The sequence below is a fragment of the Danio rerio genome, chromosome 25 (genome assembly GCF_052040795.2).
Source record: "Danio rerio strain M-AB ecotype USA chromosome 25, GRCz13ab, whole genome shotgun sequence".
NCBI lineage: Eukaryota > Metazoa > Chordata > Actinopteri > Cypriniformes > Danionidae > Danio > Danio rerio.
Window position 1 is genome coordinate 14,780,974 of NC_141045.1, and position 24,397 is coordinate 14,805,370.

Here is a 24,397-nt window from a genome sequence, read left to right on the forward strand (position 1 = left end):
ACAAAAAGTCACAGGCAAATTAAACTTTAGTGACAAGGCAGCACTCGGGCCAGTAACGATCCTGTCTAGTGTCCTGAGCATCTCACACGCTGGCCCCGGGCCACCGGGCAGTCCTTATTGTTGAGCCCTGTTAATTAAATTTTTCAGCCATGGTGTACAAACAATATACTTGTACTCAAACATACTATATATACATATATATACATACACACACACACACACACACACACACACACACACACCGGCCACTTTATTACGTACATCTGTTCAACTGCTGGTTAACCAAAATTTGTAATCAGCCAATCACATGGTCAAGATGATCTGCTGCATTTCAAACTAAAACTGCGGTCACACTAGAGTTTGTGTGTGCGAAATTCTGCCGTACGGCACTGCGAAAAGGGGCAGGATTAAACAAGAATATTAGGCATTAAAAAAGCAAGCGATTGCTCCATGTTTTAAATTTCTGTCCGGAGAGGTCATGTTTTGATCCTCTGGTCTCATGTAGTCAAGTGATGCGATTTCGCAGGTCAGAGTTCACCAAGCTTGAACTTTGCACCGCAGCAACCTGCAAAACTTAACGCATGACCCTGCGTTTTCGGTCTGATGCATTCGCGTGCGCATGAATGTAAGTCTATGGGTGGAAAAGCCCAGTGTGACCACAGCTTAAGAATCAGAATGGAGAAGAAAGGTGATGTAGGTGACTTTGAACGTGGCATCCTAGCATCTCTAGGGTTTACAGAAAATGGTCCGAAAAAGAGAAAATATCCAGTGAGCGGCAGTTCTGTGGCCGCAAATGCCTTGTTAATGCCAGACGTCAGAGGAGAATGGCCAGACATTTTTTTTTTGAGCTGACAGAAAGGCAACAGTAACTCAAATAACCACTCGTCACAACCGAGGTATGCAGAAGCATGTCGAACCTTGAGGCGGAAGGACTACAGCAGCAGAAGATCACACCGGGTGCCACTCCTGTCACCTGAAATCAGGAAACCGAGGCTACAATTCACACAGGCTCACCAAAATGAGAAAATAAAAGATTGGAAAAATGTTGCCTGCTTTGATGTGTCAATTTCCACTGCAACATTTGGATGGTAGGGTCAGACAACAACAACATGAAAGCATGGATCCATCCTTCCTTGAGTCAACGGTTCAGGCAGCTGGTGGTGGTGTAATGGTTTGGGGGATAATTTTCTTGGCACACTTTGGGCCCATTAATACCAATTGGGCATTCTGTCAATGCCACAGCCTTCCTGAGCATTGTTGCTGACCATGTCTATAATGCTATCATGTCAATAAGAACCAAAATCTCTAAGGAATATTTACAGTACCTTGTTGAGTCTATGCTATGAAAGATTAGGGCAGTTCTGAAGGCAAAAGCAAGTCTAGGGAGTCTTACTAGCAAGGTGTACCTTATAAAGTTGTCTGTTAGTGTGTGTGTGTGTGTTGTGTGTGTGTGTGTGTGTGTGTGTGTGTGTGTGTGTGTGTGTGCGTGTGCGTGTGTGTGTATATATTCAAAAAATCATGCTTGCTGTTTGTTCAAACTTATTTAGAATGAGCTAAAATTACACAACTCTTTTCTGAGGGTTTTTGGGGACAACGTAAACGCTTTGTGTTCAATCCACTTAAATTGTAAAAACTATTAAGTTAACTTAATGCCTTTATATCGTCCCAACACAAATGGATTGTGTGGAACCCAGCATTTTCTTACAGTGTATATGCATAAGTATTTCTAAATATTAACATAATTCTTATATTACAGACTTAAAACATTACAAAACTTAATTACAATCAGTTGTTTGTTAGATATTATGTTAGATACAACAAAAAATCAGGTAATTTTGCATTTGATATTAGTCATTTTTGGCATTTATTACTAATGCAACTTAACACAAGCAGATTTTCTGTAAACGTCATTAGTTTACTTAAAACTGTGATTGATACAGTGACGCCTAGACATATTTTGGTACACAATAAATGATTACACTATCAATATTGAAAAAATGTGCTTGTTCATGTGTAAACTAACCATGAAAAAGCAGACAGCCTTCATCATAATTATTTGACCTGAAACCACTAAACAGGTGGAAACTTGAAGGTGGATGAACAGGATTGTCAGCTTGGTAAATATGCAAATTATAAGAGCGGATTATATTACAGTACAAAAGCAGATGGTAACGTTTTATGTACAGGAAGTTAAACAAAATGAACACATTACATTACTTCAAAATGATCAGTGATAATTCTCCTATGCGTATTTTAATTATTTTAATTTATCACACGTTTGAACTATTCTTTCTAATTATTTACATACCACAAAATCTTGTCAGGCATTTGTATAACATTAGGACTAGTCAATTGACATATTACAGTTTTTCTCAGTGGCTTTGGTGCATTTCTCACAACACTGTTTACATTTGCACAACAGTGAATGCATTTCTAAATACAATTAGTACAAACTGCAAAACCTAGTTGATAACTTGCAAAAGCCTGTCACTTGCTCAAAATGGAGAGCTCATTCCTCAAAAGCAAGTATCGATGTCAATGAAAGTGTAAGTGTCATCAAGATGAAAAGTCCTGACACATTGTTCATGAACAGGATAGTCAAATGGGTGTGTCATGTTTTCATTATGACAGTTTATTCCTGAAAATGCTCAAGACAGCATACTATTTGCACAGCCATTTGAAAATTACAGTAAAGACATCACTGCATTTAGTGAGCATCTATTTGAGTACAAGACATTGAATATGTGTTTCACATTTTTACAATTTTTTTTACAATGTTTTCCATCTTTACAATTCTAATTTATTCACAGCATTGTACTAAAGAATAAACACACCCTTATTTACAACAAACAACCTTCCTTTGGGTAGAGATGTGCACAACTGTAAACAGTATTGCAGTACATTTTGGAACTGAACTTACAACATACACAGGTCTGTAAATCATTCATGAAACTGTTCAATTTAGAAGACAATTTCAGGAAAATAAAGATTTCAAGATTTTTATAAAATGGGCTTGACAGATTTTGACAACTAGTTCAACATTTTTGTATGTAATAATGACTCAAGTAATGAAATAAGGACTATAAGTTTTATATGGACTGACTATTCAACATTCACTAGTTCAGTTAATTTTGACTAGCAACACATAAGCAAATGATAATGTTATAAACAGCAGAGTTGTAGGAGAGCAATTACTGCATGTCCAAAAGCATTCGCAATTTGTTAGGATGAATGTGAATCTGCTACTATGATGTGCAAAAATGACTAATTGTTTTGAGAAAAGCATAAACTGTTGTGCAAATGTAAACAGTGTTATGAGAAATGCACCAAAGCCACTGAGAAAAACTGTAATAGACTCAATTTAAGGATGGATCCAAAATACTAACTAATGAACATTTTAAAAAGGTTTATACACCTTCCTTCAAAATACAAATTTTTTACACAATTGTCAGCAAGAAATTGTCCTGGACACCGTGAAGTGAATTACACTTAATAAACAAACTCAGATGCTAAACTTTTTTAGCCGCTTAAGTACAGCGTCCAAAAAAACACGTATTACTACTACATATTTTAAATCCAAACTGATTTACAGAGTTTGAAATTCCTCCCTTCTGCGACATGAAGTGGCTTCACAAGATATACTGAGGTAAAAAAGTATATTATTTTATACCATTGTTAAAAATGATGAAGGTTAATTATGTCGAGTCGAATTACCTTAACGTTATACATTAACGTTATCCTGTACCTTCAAGTTGGCTTGAAGAACGTTACTGCATTCGTGTGTTATTGATTATCCTCACATTTCGTCAGTCATAACTCAGCATTTTATTAAGCTACAGTCTTGGCATTTGCTCTATAAAAACATTTTTGGAAAGTTTTAAAACTCCTCTGTGAGTCTGGAATTGTGTAGTTACCGTTACCGTGCCAGGGCGCCCTCTGGCATCAAGTATGAATGAAACATGTGTATGTGTAAGTTACAAATGATTTTTAAATATCATAATTATAGTCATATTATTGACACCAATAATTTATATAATTACATATTTAATTACTTAAACTCATTACCATAACACCTACTGTAAGTACCCTACACTGTAAAAAAAAAATCCTGGTTGCCTTAAAATTTTAGGCTGGGTCAAATTAACCCTATAAGTCCATTGAATTTATACAATGTTAAACTGACTTAAAACAGCTTGTGTAACTTATAAAATTAAGTTAGAACATGATTTACTTAGATAAATGAGTTAAAATGACCTAAAAACATGCTGTCAGAACTAATTGATCCTTTTTTTTTTACAGTGGAGCTATTAATTATAATAAGATCATATTCAGAAAATATTCAGAAGCAATATTGTTTGAAAATATTTCTTGGGGATCAAATAAGCATATTTGAATGATTTCTGAAAGATCATGTCACATTATGTAAAATTTGCTTTGCCATGAAGATTTTTTACACACACACACAAACACACACACACACACACACACACACACACACACACACACACACACACACACACACACACACACACACACACAATTAGTCTGTATATAACACTGAGCAGTGAAATTATCAACACTGACTGAACCAAACCGTTCCACTTTTTTTGTCTTTTTTGTATTCATTTAAAAAAAAAAACACCACAAGATGTCCTCTGAAATATACATATGTTTATTTACAAATACATTTTGCATTTGCATAGAAATTTCCAAAATAAAAAATACATAGTAGTAAACAGATTTATTAGAGGCATCTATAGCTGAAAATCTTCTCTGAATTAAAAGCTCCCATTGTGATTACAAGTAAACAGATAAATATATTTACTCTGTCGACTTTCTTCGAATGAAAGCGTTCTCCTATGACATGGGACCATGTCGGGTGTCACAGTTACCAAAAAAAATAAAATAAAAATCATCCAAAAAGTATTACAACGTCTTCCATTGAGTTTTATTAGTTCCATTGTGCCAGTGAATCACGGTATGAGGAAAAGCCCTATTCGAATGTCCTTCCATGTCAATGAAACGTCCAACCAAATATGTGATCTATATTGGTTAGGAAGGAGCAGGAAGGTAGGGAAGGCACATGAGGATCATTTTACTTTTTAAAAAAAGTAATTTTCATTGAAATTTATCAAGAACAAACCAGGATACGATGGCTTCATTAGACTCTCAAGGGCTGTTCACACCAAGAGCAATAGCTATATTTATATTTATAAAATATTGTGTAGATCTAAAACAATAGCATAGACTACACCAGAGCTATCATAATAACGCCACAGAGATACGATATTGTTGCAATCACGTTTTGAATTATTTCTTTTCTGGTGGAAATTTTTCCCAACAGATAGACGATAAAAACATTGACAGCCAATCAAAATCCTCCATAACATTTAAAGCAATAAATGACAAAACGTCACTGGGCTTATAATAAACAGATTGCATGTTCTACATGTTGCAATTTATAACTCTAATTCACCAAAATTTCCAAGTTTATCTGTCTGCGGACTGCAAGACTGGGGCGTAACATGAAGGGACGTAACTTGTAGTAAGTTAGAGGTGTAACTTGCAGCTATTGAGAACCCATTGAACCATGCCAGATGTCACAACGAGATGTTGTTGGCAAGATGGCAGAAATAGTTACCACATTTTCACCACATGTTTTCATGAGCTTTCTCCAAATTTATCCACAATCAATTCGTTTGATATATTATCTTATTCGTTAATTTAGCAACTCCACCATTCAAGTCGCTGACTTCTTAATTCGTTTTGTCATGACAGTTAGCATACTCTGAGCCGCCCCGTGTGGCTGGAAATAACAGTACAATGGCAAACACATCAAGTATAAAAGTCTCTGCAACTTGTGGTTGTACGTTAAAAACTGTGATGGTTGAGTTTAGGGTTGAGGTAGGTAAATACGTTAATAACTGTGATGGTTGGGTTAAAGATTGGGGTAGGTGTAGATGTTAATAACTGTGATAGTTGGGTTTAGGTGTAGAGGTTAATAACTGATGTACAGTGCAATCTTGCCAACAACATAGTTTCGACATGTGGGTCTCGATAACTTCAAGTTATGCCTCTAATGTACTACAAGTTACGCCCCTTCATGTTACGCCCCTGTCTTGCAGTCCGCAGACAGACCCAACTCAAAACTTCTAACATTTTGGTGAATTAGTACGAACTTGTAAATTATTGTTTGAATATTGTCGTCCACTCAGATCAGAGATCATTCTATTCAGAGTAAAGAGAAAATCGTTTTCTGAAAATTTTAACTCTTCAGAACATTGAGAACTTACGCCAAAATGTTAAATAGTCAGTGTAAATATTATGAAAATATATAACAATATCTAATTTTACTTACATTAGTGCAAACTTTACGTTCTCATTTGTATGTTTTCGTACAATCTGCTCGGAGACTATATTTGTTTTATTTGGACTAGAGAAAGGGGATGGACTTTTTCTAAAAATCTTGTCTTTTCGAACAATTGAGAACTTATAAATTCACCACCTAATGGACCAAAACATTAAGTAGTTAAGTTAGTGTGAATTATATAAATTTCAAAGCTATTTTAAGATAACAAACAATTAAAACAATGACAGCCAATCAGAATCCACCTGAACTTTTAAAATGATAGATGTCATATCTTGCTAATATTAAACAAATGTTATCGTCTAGAGTTATGGACGCAAATATAGTTAATACACTTCTATAATCATTACAGTTATAATTCTTGGTGTGAATGAGCCTTTACAACCAAATGAACACACCACCGATAAGACATTAAATTACGCTTAAAATGAGTTAACCATAGCTTTTCTGGGAAATCCCAAAGGATTCCACCAGGGTCAAGACGAAAAACAAAAAAAGCCAGGGGTTTAAACGGACGAAACACAGAGTGAACAAATCTGAATCGGTGAGAGATCAGCCGAGGATGTTGGCGCTCTCCTGACGCCTGATCAGATGCAACAGATCGTCACACCAGATGGATGGGTTGCGCCGGCTAGATCTACGACAAACCACGACAGATGGAGGATATGGTAGACCCTCCACCTCACGATAGCTACGGATGGCTGGCAACCCTCACCGACAGGAGAGACCCGTGAACCCCGCTTCATGCCCTCACCAAGAGTGTTAGTGCGGAGAACCAAAAGCCAGCTTCAATCCTCAATAACTTAATATCGCACTGGATATGTAACATATTACTCGAGGAGCAGCTACTCGTGACGTCCTCCGCATCAGGATATTAGTAAAAATTGGCAAACAACCCCATACATTGGTAGAAATGAGTAAGACACAAGATCAACAGAGCCAACGGCGTCCACCTTTTCCGCCGCCTCATGCATGAATTATGGGAGTAACTTCCGTCAAGCTGTAAACAATTAATGACGTTTTTTAAAAACTGGGCACAATGAAGTGTCATTATTCTCATCGTAGCGCAATCATCGAATGTTAAAAGTCAACTTAGAGTTAACAAATTACTTTCAGGAGCCATTGAATGCCCCCAAAACAAACTCAAAACAAGCATTTCGCAGTATTACGAATACTACCGAATACAATGAGAAATCAACATAGGCTTCTGATACTAATGTAACGTTTAAATACCAAACATTAAGGTATTTTCATGATGGATATAAAATCAAGCACAATCGTAAATATCGCCCAGTTTTCACTATGGATATCGATTATTAACGTGACCATTTGCTTCAATTCCTATTTAATTACAAAGTTTCACAAAACAGGAAGTGCAACCCATAATTTGAAATGCAGTTGTCGGAAAAAGGTGGACAAGCAGAATGAATGGGCGGAGCAAAGATTTGACAGACAGCTGGGCGAAAGGAAGCAACGATCCGTAAAGCAGCTGCAGAATCAACACTGAGAAGAATTAAAGCATCTGAGACTTTCCTGAGTTTCCCTTAATGGCAACGGCTCACAGAAAGGACCTCTTCCTGCTAGCCTTCATCGTCTTAACACTACGACTATTTCCACTCGCACCTTCACGCACCGTCCCACACTTACCGGTCCCTCTCCTAGCGTTACATGGATGGGCAAAACCTGTGAGTTTGGTATTCCTGTGCCTCTAATAATAAAAGACATTTACAGACTTCATCCACTGTTTTGATTCATCAGTACATTCATACATAAATATTTATATATCTTGACATTCTGTGATCGTTTCAGGCTCTCCCCCTTCTCTGGATGAAGATGATGATGATGGTGAACCTAAGGCTATGGCTGGTAGCAGCAGCAGGGTGAGACACTGTACATAATCTGTGGCAAAAGGGTGAACGAGGAAGGGAGAGAGGCTTATGGGAGTTTTTTTGGGGAGCATATTGATTTGGTCATTGTGGCAAAAAAAAGGAGGGATCTTCTAGAACGTCTGCTCTGGAATAACTGTTTTGAATGGGTGGTCCCAGAATGTGGTGGTGATTCCAAAACCTGGGGAACACACAAAAGAAATAGGACTTAAAAAAAAGATTAAAATGGTTAAATAAACAAGAAATAAATATATTAAATAATAATCCACTCATTGAAATACTCATCAGGAAAACCCGGGAGTGTTAATGGGGTTATTACAAGGCTTTATAATGTAGAAAAAATTATATTGTAATCAATGTAAATAAAGTTACCATATAAGGTTACTTGTTTGATAAAGGTTTAAAATGTGTGTATATTTAAAAAACAGAGATGTTTGTGTGTGTGTGTGTGTGTGTGTGTGTGTGTGTGTGTGTGTGTGTGTGTGTGTGTGTGTGTATATATATATACGCATCTCTGTTTTTTAAATATACACACATTTTTAAATTTATGAATATTTTATCATTTAAAAAATGTGAAATATTTTTCGGCCTACATTTCTTCCACACATATTAAAAAATATTATTAATAATTATTAATAATTTGTATAATGGTTAATAATAATTGATCATTTTAATTATTATTTAAAAATATGAATAGAAAATGGTAAAATAAAAAATAAATTAATATAAATTCTTAATATATAGATACATACACACGTAATAAAAAAATAATATTACAGTAATAATATTATTTCTAAAAATGAATAAAAAATGGCAAAATATAATACAAATTCATACACACACACACACACACACACACACACATACACAAACAATAAAAAATATTCATATTTATAAATATGAAAAAAAATGGTAAAACATAATACAATACACACACACACACACACACACACTCACACACACACGCATAATAAACAATAATATTACTAATATTATTTATAAACATGAATAAAAAATGGTCAAATACAATATAAATTAATATAAATTATTTTACACACACAAACACTTAAACAAACACACACACACACACACACACACACACACACAATAAAAATATTAATAATAGTTATAAATATGAAAGGAAAATGATAAAATGTAATATTATATAAATTCTTAATATTTATACACACACAAACACACTAGTAATAACATTATTTATAAATATGAATAGAACATGATAAAATATAATACAAATTAATATAAATTCTTAATATATATATACACACATAATAAAAAAATTCTAACATTTATATAAATTATAATAAATAGTCAAATATAACACAACTTAATGTAAATTCTTAATATTTATTTACACACATAATAAAAACAATGTCATTAATATTATACATAAATAAAATACAAATTAATATAAATTATGAATTACGTATATAAATGTATAATAATATGTAAAAATATCTGCCATTAACAATAATAATAAAAATAATAATAATAAATTTAAATAGAAAATATTTATATAATAAATTAATATAAATACTCAATTATACATATAAATGTATGACAGTATTTATAAAACTCTATTATGAATAATAATAACAACAACAACATAATAGAAACAAACAAACAAATTAATAATAATAATAAATCCTCACCTGCCCTTTGGTGCTCAAAGTGGTGTTTGACGTGGTAGGCTTTGAGGCCGTACAGATATGAGCCTTTACTTGGCGAGCCATAATGCAGGTAATAGTGGATCATGTCATAGACGACGTATCCACACAGGCCTCCGACAAACAGAGAGGTGCCCAAACCCTCCACCAGCAGCTGCTGCAGGGTCAGGTAAAACAGCCCGATGACCACAGCGGCCAAACTCGGAGGAAACACCAGACGAGAGCCATCAAATGGAGACTGACGGGTGAGAAAACACAGTTAGACAAAACCGAGCAACACATAATGAGCTAAACTACCGGTCAAGAGCTGGGGATTAGCCGATTGATTGTTGTCATGTGACATCAAGCCATTACATTTAAAGTCAAGATTATTAGCCCTCCTGTGAATTTCTTTTTTAAATATTTCCCAAATGATGTTTAACAGAGCAAGGAATTTTTCACAGTATTTCCTAAAATATTAAGAGCAGTGGTTCTCCAACTTTTTTCATCAAGTCCCACCTCAGAGAAGAATTGTCTCTCCAAGTACCACCATAATAAGCAGTATTGAAATACAGTAGCGTAGTGGGCCCGATGAAGCAGCTACAGCACTGCACAGTTCAAAAACGAGGCAGATTAATTGCTATTATTAAAAACATTTATTATTGTCAGCCACTTTAAACAATATTATTATCTTGAACAGTAACACTGTACTGTGCTTATGTCGTGATTACCAGCGATCTCTGGTGGTTAGATCGCTGGTAATCATGACATAAGCACATTCATTTTCACATAAACTACAAATCTGCCATGTTATGGACTACAATAACAAGTCATGTCATACACACACAATCGGTTCCAGATCCAGACTGATTACACACTCACAGCTGTAGCTGCTTAGGCACTGATTATTTGGACTATTTAAACCCCTCTGTTCCACACACATGGCCTGAGCATTGTTTAGCTGTTGCTGTCTGTCAGTAAGCGGTTCTCTTTGTTTTAATCTTGGATTGTTTATCGTGTTTTGACCCTTTGCTCCCTAAACCTTTCGCCTGTTTTGGATTTCGCTTTTGGATTTTCTACTACACTGTTAATGCTGGTATTTGACCCCTGCCTGAATGACCATTCTCATAATAAAGCTGCATTTGGAACTACCCCGGTTTGCATAGCATCCTTATGCAACAGAAATGAAAGTTTACCAGCGATCTCAGGTGGTTAGATCGCTGTTGATCATGACAGCTTATATGCAAAAAACAAACAAATAAAAATAAAATGTCAATATTTAAATTAAAATATGTGTTTAAAAGTTAAAAAAGAAAGGTTATTGTTCTTAAAAAGTAAAAAAAAAATCCTGTACTTAAATGTAAAGTATTAACCTAAGCCTGGACCTCAAAAAGACTATATGTCATCATATTCATATATAAAACATTTTTGATAAATTTTTAAATATATGTAGCGTGCACATCTGACCTATATGATTCCTCCGCGTACCACCAGAGGGAAGCACGCGTACCACTAGTGGTACATGTACCTCAATTTGTGAACCACTGTTCTAGGGAAAGTCTTATTTTTTGTTTTATTTTGGTTAGAAGAACAGCAGTTATAATTTTTTTTAACATTTTAAGGTCAATATTATTAGCCCCTATTATTAGCCTATTGAATTCTCCTACAGCGCATGTCTTTTGACTGTGGGCAATCCGGAGCACACAGTAACCCACACGAACATGGAAAGAACATGCAAACTCGACACAGAAATGCAAACTAACCGAGCTGGAACTCAAACCAGCAACCTTCTTGCTGTGAGGCGATAGCACTAACCACTGAGCCACCGTGTCACAAAATTGTAATAATATTTCACAATTTTGAAATTCAGTTAAATGAATGCAGTCTTGGTGAGCTTCTTTGAACCCCATTATGCTCTGTTGACCGGTAGTGTGTGTGTTTGAGAGTGTCAGAAGTACCTTGTGGTGTTGTCCGTGCAGCAGGAAGTGCAGTGTGATGAGGTAATAGTTGTGGGCTGGTGGACGCATGTGGAAGACGAAGCGATGGATGCAGTACTCGATGAAGGACCACAGGAACATGCCGAGCGCGAAGATGAACGGAAAGCTGTACTTGTGCACCAGAATGGAGTAGTCTGCGATTTAGAAAACAAAGAATAAAACTTACAGATCCGACTGTCTGCGATAAAAGCATGAGTACACTGTACTGTGCTGAAACAACACAAATCGATTAGGTTAACAAATGTAAGTGGACTGAACATAACACAGTTAGGTTGCCCCCAAAATAATGGCAAGAATTTTGTGGTTTCAGCTCATTTTAATTAAATAGCTTGAACTAACAGCAAAACAATTATTTGAGTAAAGAAATGCTGGGTTCCACACAATTCCTTCATGTTGTCCCAACACAAATCGATTAAGGTATCCTAATTGTTTTTAAAAATTTAGGTTGATTGAACATAAAACAACTTAGGTGTCTCCCCAAAGAACTCAAAAACTGTGTTGATCAAGCTCATTATAAACAGTTTGAACAAGCAGCCAAGTGTAGAACTAACATCTATATATAATTAAGGGGTAATAATATTATCATTTATAATAATTACAGGCCAGGGGGGGTTCAGGTGGTTCGAAAGACCCACTCCTCACTGAAAAAGGTCCAGAATTTGTCCCATACATGAGCTCATTTGTCCTATTTTGACTGCTATGCCATCATAAATAGTGACAATAACCTATCGAAAAAGGTTTTAAAACCAAGCGAAATCCTCTGTCAGCTGTCGCTTCGGTGTGACTTCAGCTAATCAGTTTTGGCCAATGCTAACAAATATTTTTCATGAGTCCAACATCCAGCGGTGCAAGAAATCAATCATACAATCTGATGAAATGAAGTCTTTGAAGTAATTTTTGAAGTAATTTTTTTCCAAATCTTGAAACAAAAAATGACCAATGAAAAGGCGTGAATTAACAAAAGGGAACAATATTAACATTCATTTGAATACTATTTTGGCAATTGTTGTTTTCCAAGAATTTTCAAATGTACTTTTTTTGGTTGTGAGGACCATCCGACAATCTATTTCAGCTGAAATAGTGCTTAAAATGTCACAAAAATGCAGTATTTAAATCTCACAATTAAAAAGCAGCCTAATTGAGGCCTATAACTGCAAAAAGGTCCACATTTTGAGAAAAAAAAAATCACCCCTTTCACCAAGCTGGCTACGGGCCTAAATAATAATAATAATAATAATAATAATAATAACAGGAGTATTAGTGAACAACATGAACACATTAAAATGCTAATTCAATATATTAACACAAGCTATAAGTACTAAACTTAAAAATGGAGACTAAAAATAATTGCCCTGAAAAAAAAGAAATATTCAAGTTACTACTAACAAATTAACCTACATAAATAAATAAATAACAAAAACTGCTTCAAAATATTCTATATAAAAATAAAAAATTTTGTAGATTATATTATAGATTTATATTACATTACTGTAATGTAATATATTTTCCCAGAGATGGGTTGGTGCTGGAAGGATATCTGCTGCGTAAAAACGTGTTGGATAAGTTGGCGGTTCATTTTGCTGTGGCGACCCCAGATTAATAAAGGGAATAAGCCACAAAGAAAATGAATGAATTAATATAATATATAAAATTCTATATTTAAATAATTGTATATGTTATGTTTTATTCATAAATTATACATATATATATACATATATATATATATATAATATATTAAATAAAATAAAAGTTTATTTATATAATATTTATTCTATTGTATATATTAAGTATATACTAGTACATACATAATTATTACTGCTTTAACACTATAAAACAGAAAACATAAATAGAAAACCTGATTTAAAATATCTAAATACTAGAAACAACTTAAAACAAAAATTGGTACCACTTCATTTTGGTGTTCTCTATTGCACATTTTGTTGACTAAAAGTTACATTGCATCTACATGCCAATTCATTCTCATGTGAGTATTAGTAGACTGTCTGCTTAATATCTGTTGATATGCTCATTTAACAGCTTTAACTGACTAAAAGAAACTTTGCAAGTACATGTCAACTTACACTAACCCCAACCCTACCTAACAGTCTACTTATAATCTGTTGAGAATTAGTTTGCATGTAGATGCAATGTAACTTAAATTCAACAAAATGTGTTAAAGCGACCATGAAAATGAAGCGATACCCAAAGATTTGAAATTAAACAATTTTTAAGTTAACGTACCGATAAAGTTAGAAATGCAAACAAAAGCGTTACTGACAGTTATTAGTTTACATATGTTTGTATAACAACAATAACATTCATTTATTTTCTTTTTGGCTTAGTCCCTTTTTTAATCTAGGGTCACCACAGTGGAATGAACCACCAACTTATCCCGCACATGTTTTATGTAGGGGATGCCCTTCCAGCCGCAACCCAGCTCTAAGAAAACAATAACATTACAAAAAGAAAAAGAAAATATTCAAATAAAAACTAATATTAAAATGAAAACAGACAAATGTATGTTGTATTTATGCCATAAATCATGTATGATTCAAATAAAACAATCGTAGCGCATAAATACTGTGAAAACAATGGGCTTTAAGTAAATCAACTGTGTGTCTTAAATCCCACATTTGACTTACCTGATGAGATGACCAGTCTTGTGGTTTCTTGTGCCAGTAAAGAGTAGCAGTACCAGCTCAGATAGATGACCAAAGGCATCCAGACGATTGGCACCATGTACCTGCAGACACACGGCAGTTTAATATCTGATGACTAAACTACTCCTGCAGCACAAAACCCTCCTCATGCAATGTCACTCACCATGAAGTCTTTGTGTTGGCCTCGAAGAAGTCATTCCCGAACAGTCGGATGGGTCTGTCCACAGGTTGATGGACCCATGTGTCATATTTCTCTCCGAGGTGCCCGACCTGCCAGGCCAATGGCTTCCGCCAGTCCACCAGATCCTGGAGAAAAAGACACCGTATTTTAATCAAAATAGCTTTTTGATTTCAGATTTTGGGCTTTTATTTCTAGTAAGCTTTACTTTTTAAATTTTTCAGCTTTAATTAGTAATAATAGCAAACTTTAATTAAAACTTTTTTCTTTATTTCAACAAAATAAATGTTAACAAGAAAAAATATTCAAGGTTATTTAGTGCAATATTTTGCCAGAAACAGCACTCGCTGTCCATCCACAAGATGGCGACAGAGACCCCATAATATGCCCTTGGAAGATTAAAGTGGCGTAGTTTCTAACTAGAGCTGATCAAATCATTATTAAACAGGTAAGTGATATTCTTAGTCGATCTCTCTCTTTTGTATATTGTAGTGCTGTATTTAACCATATGATTGTAGTGTATTGTGCGTGAGATGGGACTTGCATATCAGGAATGTTTGGGCGAAGAAAGTAGGTCCTATACAAAATGGTTTTTAAACTCTCCGTGTATGATTATTTTTATATATATATAAAGGCATGTTATAAATGCCTTTGTATATGTTATATAAAGTCAATATCACACAAGAAGCAGTGCGATATGGCTGTATATAGTCACTGGTGGGACGCTAAGGCACACCTCCCACCAGTGGCAATATACAGCTACATCGCACTACTAGTGTGATATTGCTCATATATATATATATATATATATATATATATATATATATATATATATATATATATATATATATATATATATATATATATATACATATAGAGAGAGAGAGAGATAGATAGATAGATAGATAGATAGATAGATAGATAGATAGATAGATAGATAGATAGATAGATAGATAGATAGATAGATAGATAGATAGATATTTAGTAATAAAAACAAATAAATATGAACTTATTTTTAGATAGATACCATGAAATTATTTCAAATGTAAATCGAAATGTGATTTAAAACTAAAATATTTATAAACTTTATTAAAAATTTTATTTACATTCATCTCTATGAAACATGATAATTACATTTGTAGTTTTAAATTTCAGATAAATCGTATAAAAATAATAAATAAAGTGTATACAAATATTTTACATAAATCTAAATTTCATATAAGCTACAATAAAACGTGCATATATATTGTTTATATTAAAGTTAAAATATTAAAGAATATTATTGTGATCATTTGCATACAACAATGAAAAGTCCTGTTTCATTTTTTTTGTTTACATATTAGAGTCAAATGTTTTCACAGCTAGCATTTTTTAGCAAAACAGTGTTTTTTACTCCGTAATTCAGAAAACAATTGCGTAATCAATATGAAAAATATTACATTTCTGACATTTGCCACTTCAGATATAATAAAAAAATAACAACTTATTTTTAACTAGACACCATGAAATTATTTCAAATGTAAATCTAAATGTAATATAAAATGTAAATATTTAATAACAATTTTATTTACATTAATTTTTATGAAATATAATAATTACATTTGTAGTTTTATATTTCAGATAAATCATATACAAAAAAACTAATAAATAAATTGTATGAAAATATTTTACATTTAAATTTAAATGTTATATAAACTACAATAAAACGTACATATATATCATTGTTTATATTCATTTTATGAAATCTAATATTTAATTTGTAGTTTTATATTTTCTATCATTCTTTCCGACTAAATTGTACAAAAAATAAACAATTTTTAAGACATTTTTAAAAATCATTTTAATCATTATTATCATGGTAACAAATTTACAGTCTACTATGCTGATGGCAAACGTCTCATTACATGCAATAACAAAAAAAAAAACTCTCTTATAAGATTTCCCTTATGTACAAAACAGATTTTAATATATTACAATATTATTGTTCTTTAAATTGTGTATAAAAGGTAGTATATAAAAAAACATAATGAAGACAATCAAAATAACTAGAACTAAAATAATTAAAGTAAATAATTAAAGGTAAATAATTAAAGGTCTATGCAGAATAACTATTAAAAAGACAAAAGCCCCCAAAATAAAATTACACAAACATGAAAAATCATTTTTTTTCTTCAAACTACTCAATGCTAATAAAATACCTGCTTTGTAAGTTTTTCGACATCTATGTAAAATATATATTTTCCAGTTAATTCAATAACTGTATAAAGTAACCCTGTAACTTCATACCCACACATTCAAGTAAACAATCGGAGATTATTTATTTGAATTGCGTTTTACTTCCGTCTTAAACACCAACCCTTTGACAAGTTCAGAAGCCATTAGTTTTTTGACGTTAGTTTACTGATCTGTTATTCTTCCTTGTTTATATAACAAACTTTGACCGGCCGCGCTTTCACTTTTCTCCTCCGGGAGTCGCTATGATAGTGTGAAGCAGAGGATGGGCGTGGCAGAGGATGTGACGTGTGACGTTTCCACATGAACACACGGCCCACAGGGAGCGGCAACACAAGTATATTGAAAGATAAAACTCAAACTGATAGAGGTCTACAGTCAAATGTACAGACATATTTCCACATGTGTCCCTTATCAAGCAGGTACAGTAAGCTAATATTACACAAAGACTTCGTTTGAGTAATGGTGTGACTATTAACACCTAGTGTCCCTATATGGAGGATCATGCAAGCTCTGCAACTTTATACAACTACAAAAGGTCATGTTTTATCTGCAAAATCGGTTTTTCAACGTAATATGTCAATTTAAGAGTTATCATAAAGTGTTTTTTAGTCATACTTTAAAGACAACATTCAAAACACGTTTAAACTTATTTTGTAGTACTTTATCTAGTTGTGTTTGTCTTTATCTAAAAGGAGTTTTTTTATGTAGCATTTTATGTTCCCACAACTTTTCTAGAAGGATTTGTTAAAAGATAGATAGATAGATAGATAGATGGATGGATGGATGGATGGATGGATGGATGGATGGATGGATAGATAGATAGATAGATAGATAGATAGATAGATAGATGATAGATGGATGGATGGATGGATGGATGGATGGATAGATAGATAGATAGATATGGATGGATGGATGGATGGATGGATGGATGGATGGATGGATGGATGGATGGATGGATAGATAGATAGATAGATAGATAGATAGATAGATAGATAGATAGATAGATAGATAGATAGATAGATAGATAGATAGATAGATAGATAAGATAAGATATAAATAACTTTTATTACACAAAAGCAATGAAATTTTTTTCCTCGCTCTTCTGAGTGTTTTATGAATTATGGACTGAGATCTTCAAAATGCTTTCTGCAAAAACATTTAACTCTAATATATCCACAAAACAAACAAAACAGAAATTTTGAACCTGACATCACCCATTGTTGTATGCAAATGATCACATTCATTTACATATTTGAACATACCATAGTAAAAAATTACCCCAAAAATATGTATATATAAGCAATTAATTCAAAGAACTTTTATTATTTTATGATTATTATTAATTATTTTTATTATTATTAATATTTTTTTCACCTGTGGTGTCTCCCTTTTAAAAAAAAAGCTTCATCACAGCTCAGGTTCAATCGGTGTCAATTCTAGTTAGTACTGCGTGGATAAATACTTAGTAAGATTTGACACAACCACCCACTTTATAATATGCACTGCGCTTGTTTGTGGAACTGGAATGAGAACAGAAAGTGTTCAGGTGTGTTTCTGGGAAAAAGTCTGTCACACCGTCAATACAACTCGACGCCTTTTTTCTCTTCGCAGCGACGCGGGAATGAGTGAGAGTGCAGTAATAAAGCACATTCCTGTTATACCGAAGCAGAAATCTGGTCTGGACTGGTTGCCTATCCTGCCTTCTTTGTGAGCTTCATTGTAGTGTTAATTATGATTCTAACTGTTAGGTGTAAGCCTGATGCACAGGTTACAGTCGAGTGTTGGAGCGTCACACCTGAGGCTGGAGAATAATGTACACTATAAACAAAACTCTGGGTGGGGTAAATGTCAGTAATTTTTATTATAATTTTTTTTTATAAACGGTAAAATACATTCTGCATGCATATACATTTACAATTAGTAACTAGTATTAAAGTTATTAACTATATATTAAATATGAACAGGAATTTATTATTTAATTTAAATAATTATTAAATATAATAAGAGCCTATAACTTATTTTAATACATTTTAAATTATATTGTTACATTCACGTATACACAGATATTGGTCATATCAGTGTGTATATATACTTTACTTAAAAATATATCATTTAAAATTATAATTTAAACAATATCTGATAATAAAAAATCTGAAATGTATACAATTTTTCAAATGTAAATAAAACACACACACACATACATATATATATATATATATATATATATATATATATATATATATATATATATATATATATATATATATATATATGTGTGTATATAAATATACACACACACACACACACACATATATATATATATATATATATATATATACATATATTTATACAACAGTTGTATCTGGTTCTTGAATCCACATACAGCAACAAGCAGAGAACACTCTATAGTTGGACAAATATTGCTTCTGTTGGACAACATAGTGTACTTTGGAGGCTTTTTTAGTCGAGAATGTAGTTGTTTAGATTGGAACTACGCAGTTTATTTATAAGGATAGTGCCTATTTTAAAATATTTATAATTTCTAAGAGACAGCGCAGCCTGTCATTGAGCAGACCAAAGACGCCTCATGTTGTCCATCCACAAGATGGTAACAGAGACCGCATAATAAGCCCTTAGAGGAGGAAAATACAGCGTAATTTTAAACTAGAGCTGATCAAATCATTTTAAACTGGTAAGTGACTTTCTAAGTCGATCTCTCTCTTTTGTATGCTGTAGTGCTGTATTTATACCATAATAATTGTAGTGTGTTGAGTGTGAGATGGGACTTATCTTAAAGTCTTAAAACCAAAGATGGCTGCAGTTCCTCCTACAGAAAGATTTTGAGACTCTCTGTGCTTGATTTTCTTTTTTATATACACTATTATGCCATCAAAGTGTTGTATAAACACAATATTACACTCGTAACAGTACGAAGTGGCTGTAGATCGTCACTGGTGGGACACTAGGGCCAACGCACGCCTCCCACCAGTGCTGACATACAGCAACATCGCACTGTATATATATATATATATATATACACACACACACACACACACATTTTATAAATAAATAATTCATATATAATTTATGAACTGTTTATAGATTTTTTTAAAGTTAGCTAGTAATAAAACACAGTTTACACCATTTTAACAATACTGAATAAGGACATGTTTCTCTATAAGCAGCATTCACACACACATGCAAAACAGAAGGTTGTAATAATTGGCACAGGACGGTTTCGAGAAAAAAAAAGGAGTTCAGTGTTCTCCAGATCACTGACCCGTCTGTCAAATCCAAACAATCGATGCTTGTGAAAGACCCGCATGCCTCTAAAAGACACACAGGACATTCACATGCAAAAACAGAGTCGTGTGTATACACCAGCATTTTCACATATCCTTTCACTGACTGCAAACAACTACATTTTCGCTTTGATGCGTTCTGTGTCGTCGTTTGCCCACAGAAAGTCTTAAAGAGTGACAGTAAATGACAACAGAAAGATAGCCACCTGCTGCTGGCGTTTCACACTCAGAAAAGGGGAATGACTGCTTGTGGTTTCCTGTCATATGAACCAGAGCTCTACTTCCAGATAGCAAATAAACGAACTTGCAATACGATGATTAAAGCACCGATAAAAGAAATATTCTGGGTTCAAGTTTACCAGCAGCTGGGGCTTATTGCCGTTTACAAAGGAAATTTGTTTTGAGGGTTTATATCACAATGTTGTACTAAAAGTAGAAAGGTTTTGCATGCAGGGGGTTATGTTATAAAAGCATTCCTAATTTGCACGTATTCATCGAATAAAATGACTAAAAATGTTGTAGTATGCATTCCAGACCAGTAGGTGGTGATATCACTTTGTGGAGAAACAGCATTGGTCACATGATGGGTTTTTTTATCCACTTTTTGTTTGTATTTACACTGAGACGATAGCAGTGCTGCTTACAAATCTTGCACTCTGAAAGCAGTTTCCAAATGTTTCGATTTTCATACCCCTAAAATACCGTTTTTGTTGGAAATGGTGTTGTTTACCCCTACGTTTTCATTATTTGGTCTATTTTGTTGCATAATACAGTACCTCAGTGTATGTTCAGTTGCCAAATATATTACGTTTTTAACTTCCACATTTACGCCATTAACTCCCATTTTATGAATCGGCAAGTATAGCTATGCTTAATAACACCGAATCAACTTACAAAAAAGTATTAACAACCTTGTGTATTTTGTAAATAAAAGTGAAGTTTAATTTTAAACTAATTTCGAGAGGAGCATGTGCTCATGATTGACCCAGCATTAGCTAATTATGATCCTCCAATCAAAGGATCCCAAATCACTATATATATCCTCATTTCCTTTCTACAACTATCTTCGTCTGGAAGAAACCCCCCTCCTGCCCTTCTTTCTCCTTTATCCAGAATGGGCGGCACGGTGGCCCAGTGACTAGCACTGTTGCCTCACAGCAAGAATACCAATGGTGTTGGGTCCTCGCTGAGCCATCTGGTATTTCTGTGTGGAGTTTGCATGTTCTCCCCGTGTCCGCGTGGGCTTCCCCCGGGTTCCCCGGTTTCCTCCCACCATCCAAATGTGCTCTATATTATAGATAAAACAAGCCTAAACCTTTTTTATAATGTCTTACTCTCAGGAAGTTCGCCTTGGCCTCAGCAGCGGGGGAGTTTGAGATAGATCTGAGCTCAATCTCCACTCGCCCTGCAAAAGGGGGGGAGCCCTGGGCTCGAGGATCCCTTGAGCTCAGGGCTCTCTCCCGGGACAGCATGCCAAACAAGCTATGTATAAATCATGAGCTAAGTGTGAACTCTTGAAATGAATGTTTTGTTTGATTGTTTTACACAATCTTTTAAAACTTAGTAATGATTTTTCTACTTGCCATGTGAATACACCAACAATTTAAAAGCGACTGATAAAAGAAATATTTTAGCTTCAAGTTCACCAGCAGCTGGGGCTTGTTGTGGATTACAAAGGAAATTCATATTGAGGGTTTAAATCAAAACATTGGGCTAAAGTGGAAAGGTTTTGCATGCAGAGGGTTATGTTGTCAAAACAATTCCCATTTGCACGTATTAATCGACTAAAATTACTAAAAATGTTGTAGTATGCATGCCAGGTCACTAGGTGGCCATATCACTTTGTGGAGAAACAGCATTGGTCACATGATGGGTTTTTTTATCCACTTTTTGTTTGTATTTACACTGAGACGATAGCAGTGCTGCTTACAAATCTTGCACTCTGAAAGCAGTTTCCATATGTTTCGATTTTCATACCCCTAAAATACCGTTTTTGTTGGAAATGGTGTTGTTTACCCCTACGTTTTCATTATTTGGTCTATTTTGTTGCATAATACAGTACCTCAGTGTATGTTCAGTTGCCAAATATATTACGTTTTTAACTTCCACATTTACGCCATTAACTCCCATTTTATGAATCGGCAAGTATAGCTATGCTTAATAACACCGAATCAACTTACAAAAAAGTATTAACAACCTTGTGTATTTTGTAAATAAAAGTGAAGTTTAATTTTAAACTAATTTCGAGAGGAGCATGTGCTCATGATTGACCCAGCATTAGCTAATTATGATCCTCCAATCAAAGGATCCCAAATCACTATATATATCCTCATTTCCTTTCTACAACTATCTTCGTCTGGAAGAAACCCCCCTCCTGCCCTTCTTTCTCCTTTATCCAGAATGGGCGGCACGGTGGCCCAGTGACTAGCACTGTTGCCTCACAGCAAGAATACCAATGGTGTTGGGTCCTCGCTGAGCCATCTGGTATTTCTGTGTGGAGTTTGCATGTTCTCCCCGTGTCCGCGTGGGCTTCCCCCGGGTTCCCCGGTTTCCTCCCACCATCCAAATGTGCTCTATATTATAGATAAAACAAGCCTAAACCTTTTTTATAATGTCTTACTCTCAGGAAGTTCGCCTTGGCCTCAGCAGCGGGGGAGTTTGAGATAGATCTGAGCTCAATCTCCACTCGCCCTGCAAAAGGGGGGGAGCCCTGGGCTCGAGGATCCCTTGAGCTCAGGGCTCTCTCCCGGGACAGCATGCCAAACAAGCTATGTATAAATCATGAGCTAAGTGTGAACTCTTGAAATGAATGTTTTGTTTGATTGTTTTACACAATCTTTTAAAACTTAGTAATGATTTTTCTACTTGCCATGTGAATACACCAACAATTTAAAAGCGACTGATAAAAGAAATATTTTAGCTTCAAGTTCACCAGCAGCTGGGGCTTGTTGTGGATTACAAAGGAAATTCATATTGAGGGTTTAAATCAAAACATTGGGCTAAAGTGGAAAGGTTTTGCATGCAGAGGGTTATGTTGTCAAAACAATTCCCATTTGCACGTATTAATCGACTAAAATTACTAAAAATGTTGTAGTATGCATGCCAGGTCACTAGGTGGCCATATCACTTTGTGGAGAAACACCACCCGCCATTGCAGACGAAAGTCCTTCAGTCTGTGATTGTTGCCGCATAATGTTTTTTTAGAAATCCTTCGAAATTTTGGTATTTACACTGAGACGATAATAGGACTTCTTGCAAAGTCTTGCACACTGCTTAAAGAAGCTGCATCACAAATCGCATACTTATGCACTATTCTACGCCATTTTGTAGTATAAATAGTGTAAGTAGTGCATTTACACAGTAAACTCTAAAAATAATAAGTGCACTTAAATTACCCGGATGAAGCACAGTGAAATGAAGTGTGTAATGTTGGAAGGGGTGGAGCTATCGGGTGCACATGTTGGATAACTTGATTTATTTTGGATGGTGAAAGGGAAATTCTCCTACAAGAGTGATTATAGCGCCCTCAGACGGTGATTGCGGTTATACTCACAGCAGGTTTCATTTAATAGTTTAGTCATTTATTTCAATGATTTGGCAACTATCAAAAGTCATCAAGAAAACGGTTTGAATTTCCGCTTAGTAAAAAAACATTAGTGTTCTATTTGGGATGACACTACATACATCTACTATGCTGTTGAGTGTGTAAGTGCATAAGTACATTGTGCATGAATGCATAGTGTATAGTGTGCCATTTGAGACGCAGCTAAAGTCTATTTTCAGGACCACAAAATAACCGTTGTTGTCGTTGTCGTTTTGGTGTTGTTTTTCCCCAAGTTTTCATTATTTAGCTTATTTTGTTTCACAATGCCTTACTGTATTTACAGTTGCCATACTTATTAATTTTTAAACTCACACATAGCCAATAAGTTCCATTTTATGAATCACCAAATATAGCTGTGTTCACTAACACAGAATTCACTTACAAAAACGTCAGCTTAACAACCACGTTTACAAAACTTCTAGTGTGCACAGAACCAAAATGAATGTTCTGGTGCTGTTTAGTCAGTTATTAAATATTCTCTTTACTGTTATGAGATGTTATGAA

General features: G+C 34.3%; 1 protein-coding gene across 4 annotated transcripts in view; it reads right to left on the reverse strand.

The window, feature by feature from the left end:
- Nucleotides 1-4,656: 4,656 nt before the first annotated feature.
- fa2h (fatty acid 2-hydroxylase) overlaps nucleotides 4,657-24,397 on the reverse strand; it is a 55,711-nt gene continuing 35,970 nt past the window's right edge. Inside the window, exons 3-8 of one of the 4 annotated variants that reach the window (XR_015525863.1) lie at nucleotides 14,738-14,880; nucleotides 14,557-14,657; nucleotides 11,876-12,048; nucleotides 9,924-10,176; nucleotides 6,684-8,434; nucleotides 4,657-5,505 (exon numbers count right to left, since the gene is read on the reverse strand). Coding sequence is in view for 1 of the 4 variants with exons in the window: in NM_001430959.1 (NP_001417888.1) it covers nucleotides 8,367-8,434; nucleotides 9,924-10,176; nucleotides 11,876-12,048; nucleotides 14,557-14,657; nucleotides 14,738-14,880 (738 nt within the window). In the remaining 3 variants the exon portion in view is untranslated. Of the gene's footprint in view, nucleotides 8,435-9,923; nucleotides 10,177-11,875; nucleotides 12,049-14,556; nucleotides 14,658-14,737; nucleotides 14,881-24,397 lie in introns of all 4 variants that reach the window. The other 3 variants (XR_015525862.1, XR_015525861.1, NM_001430959.1) reach the window with 3 other exon arrangements.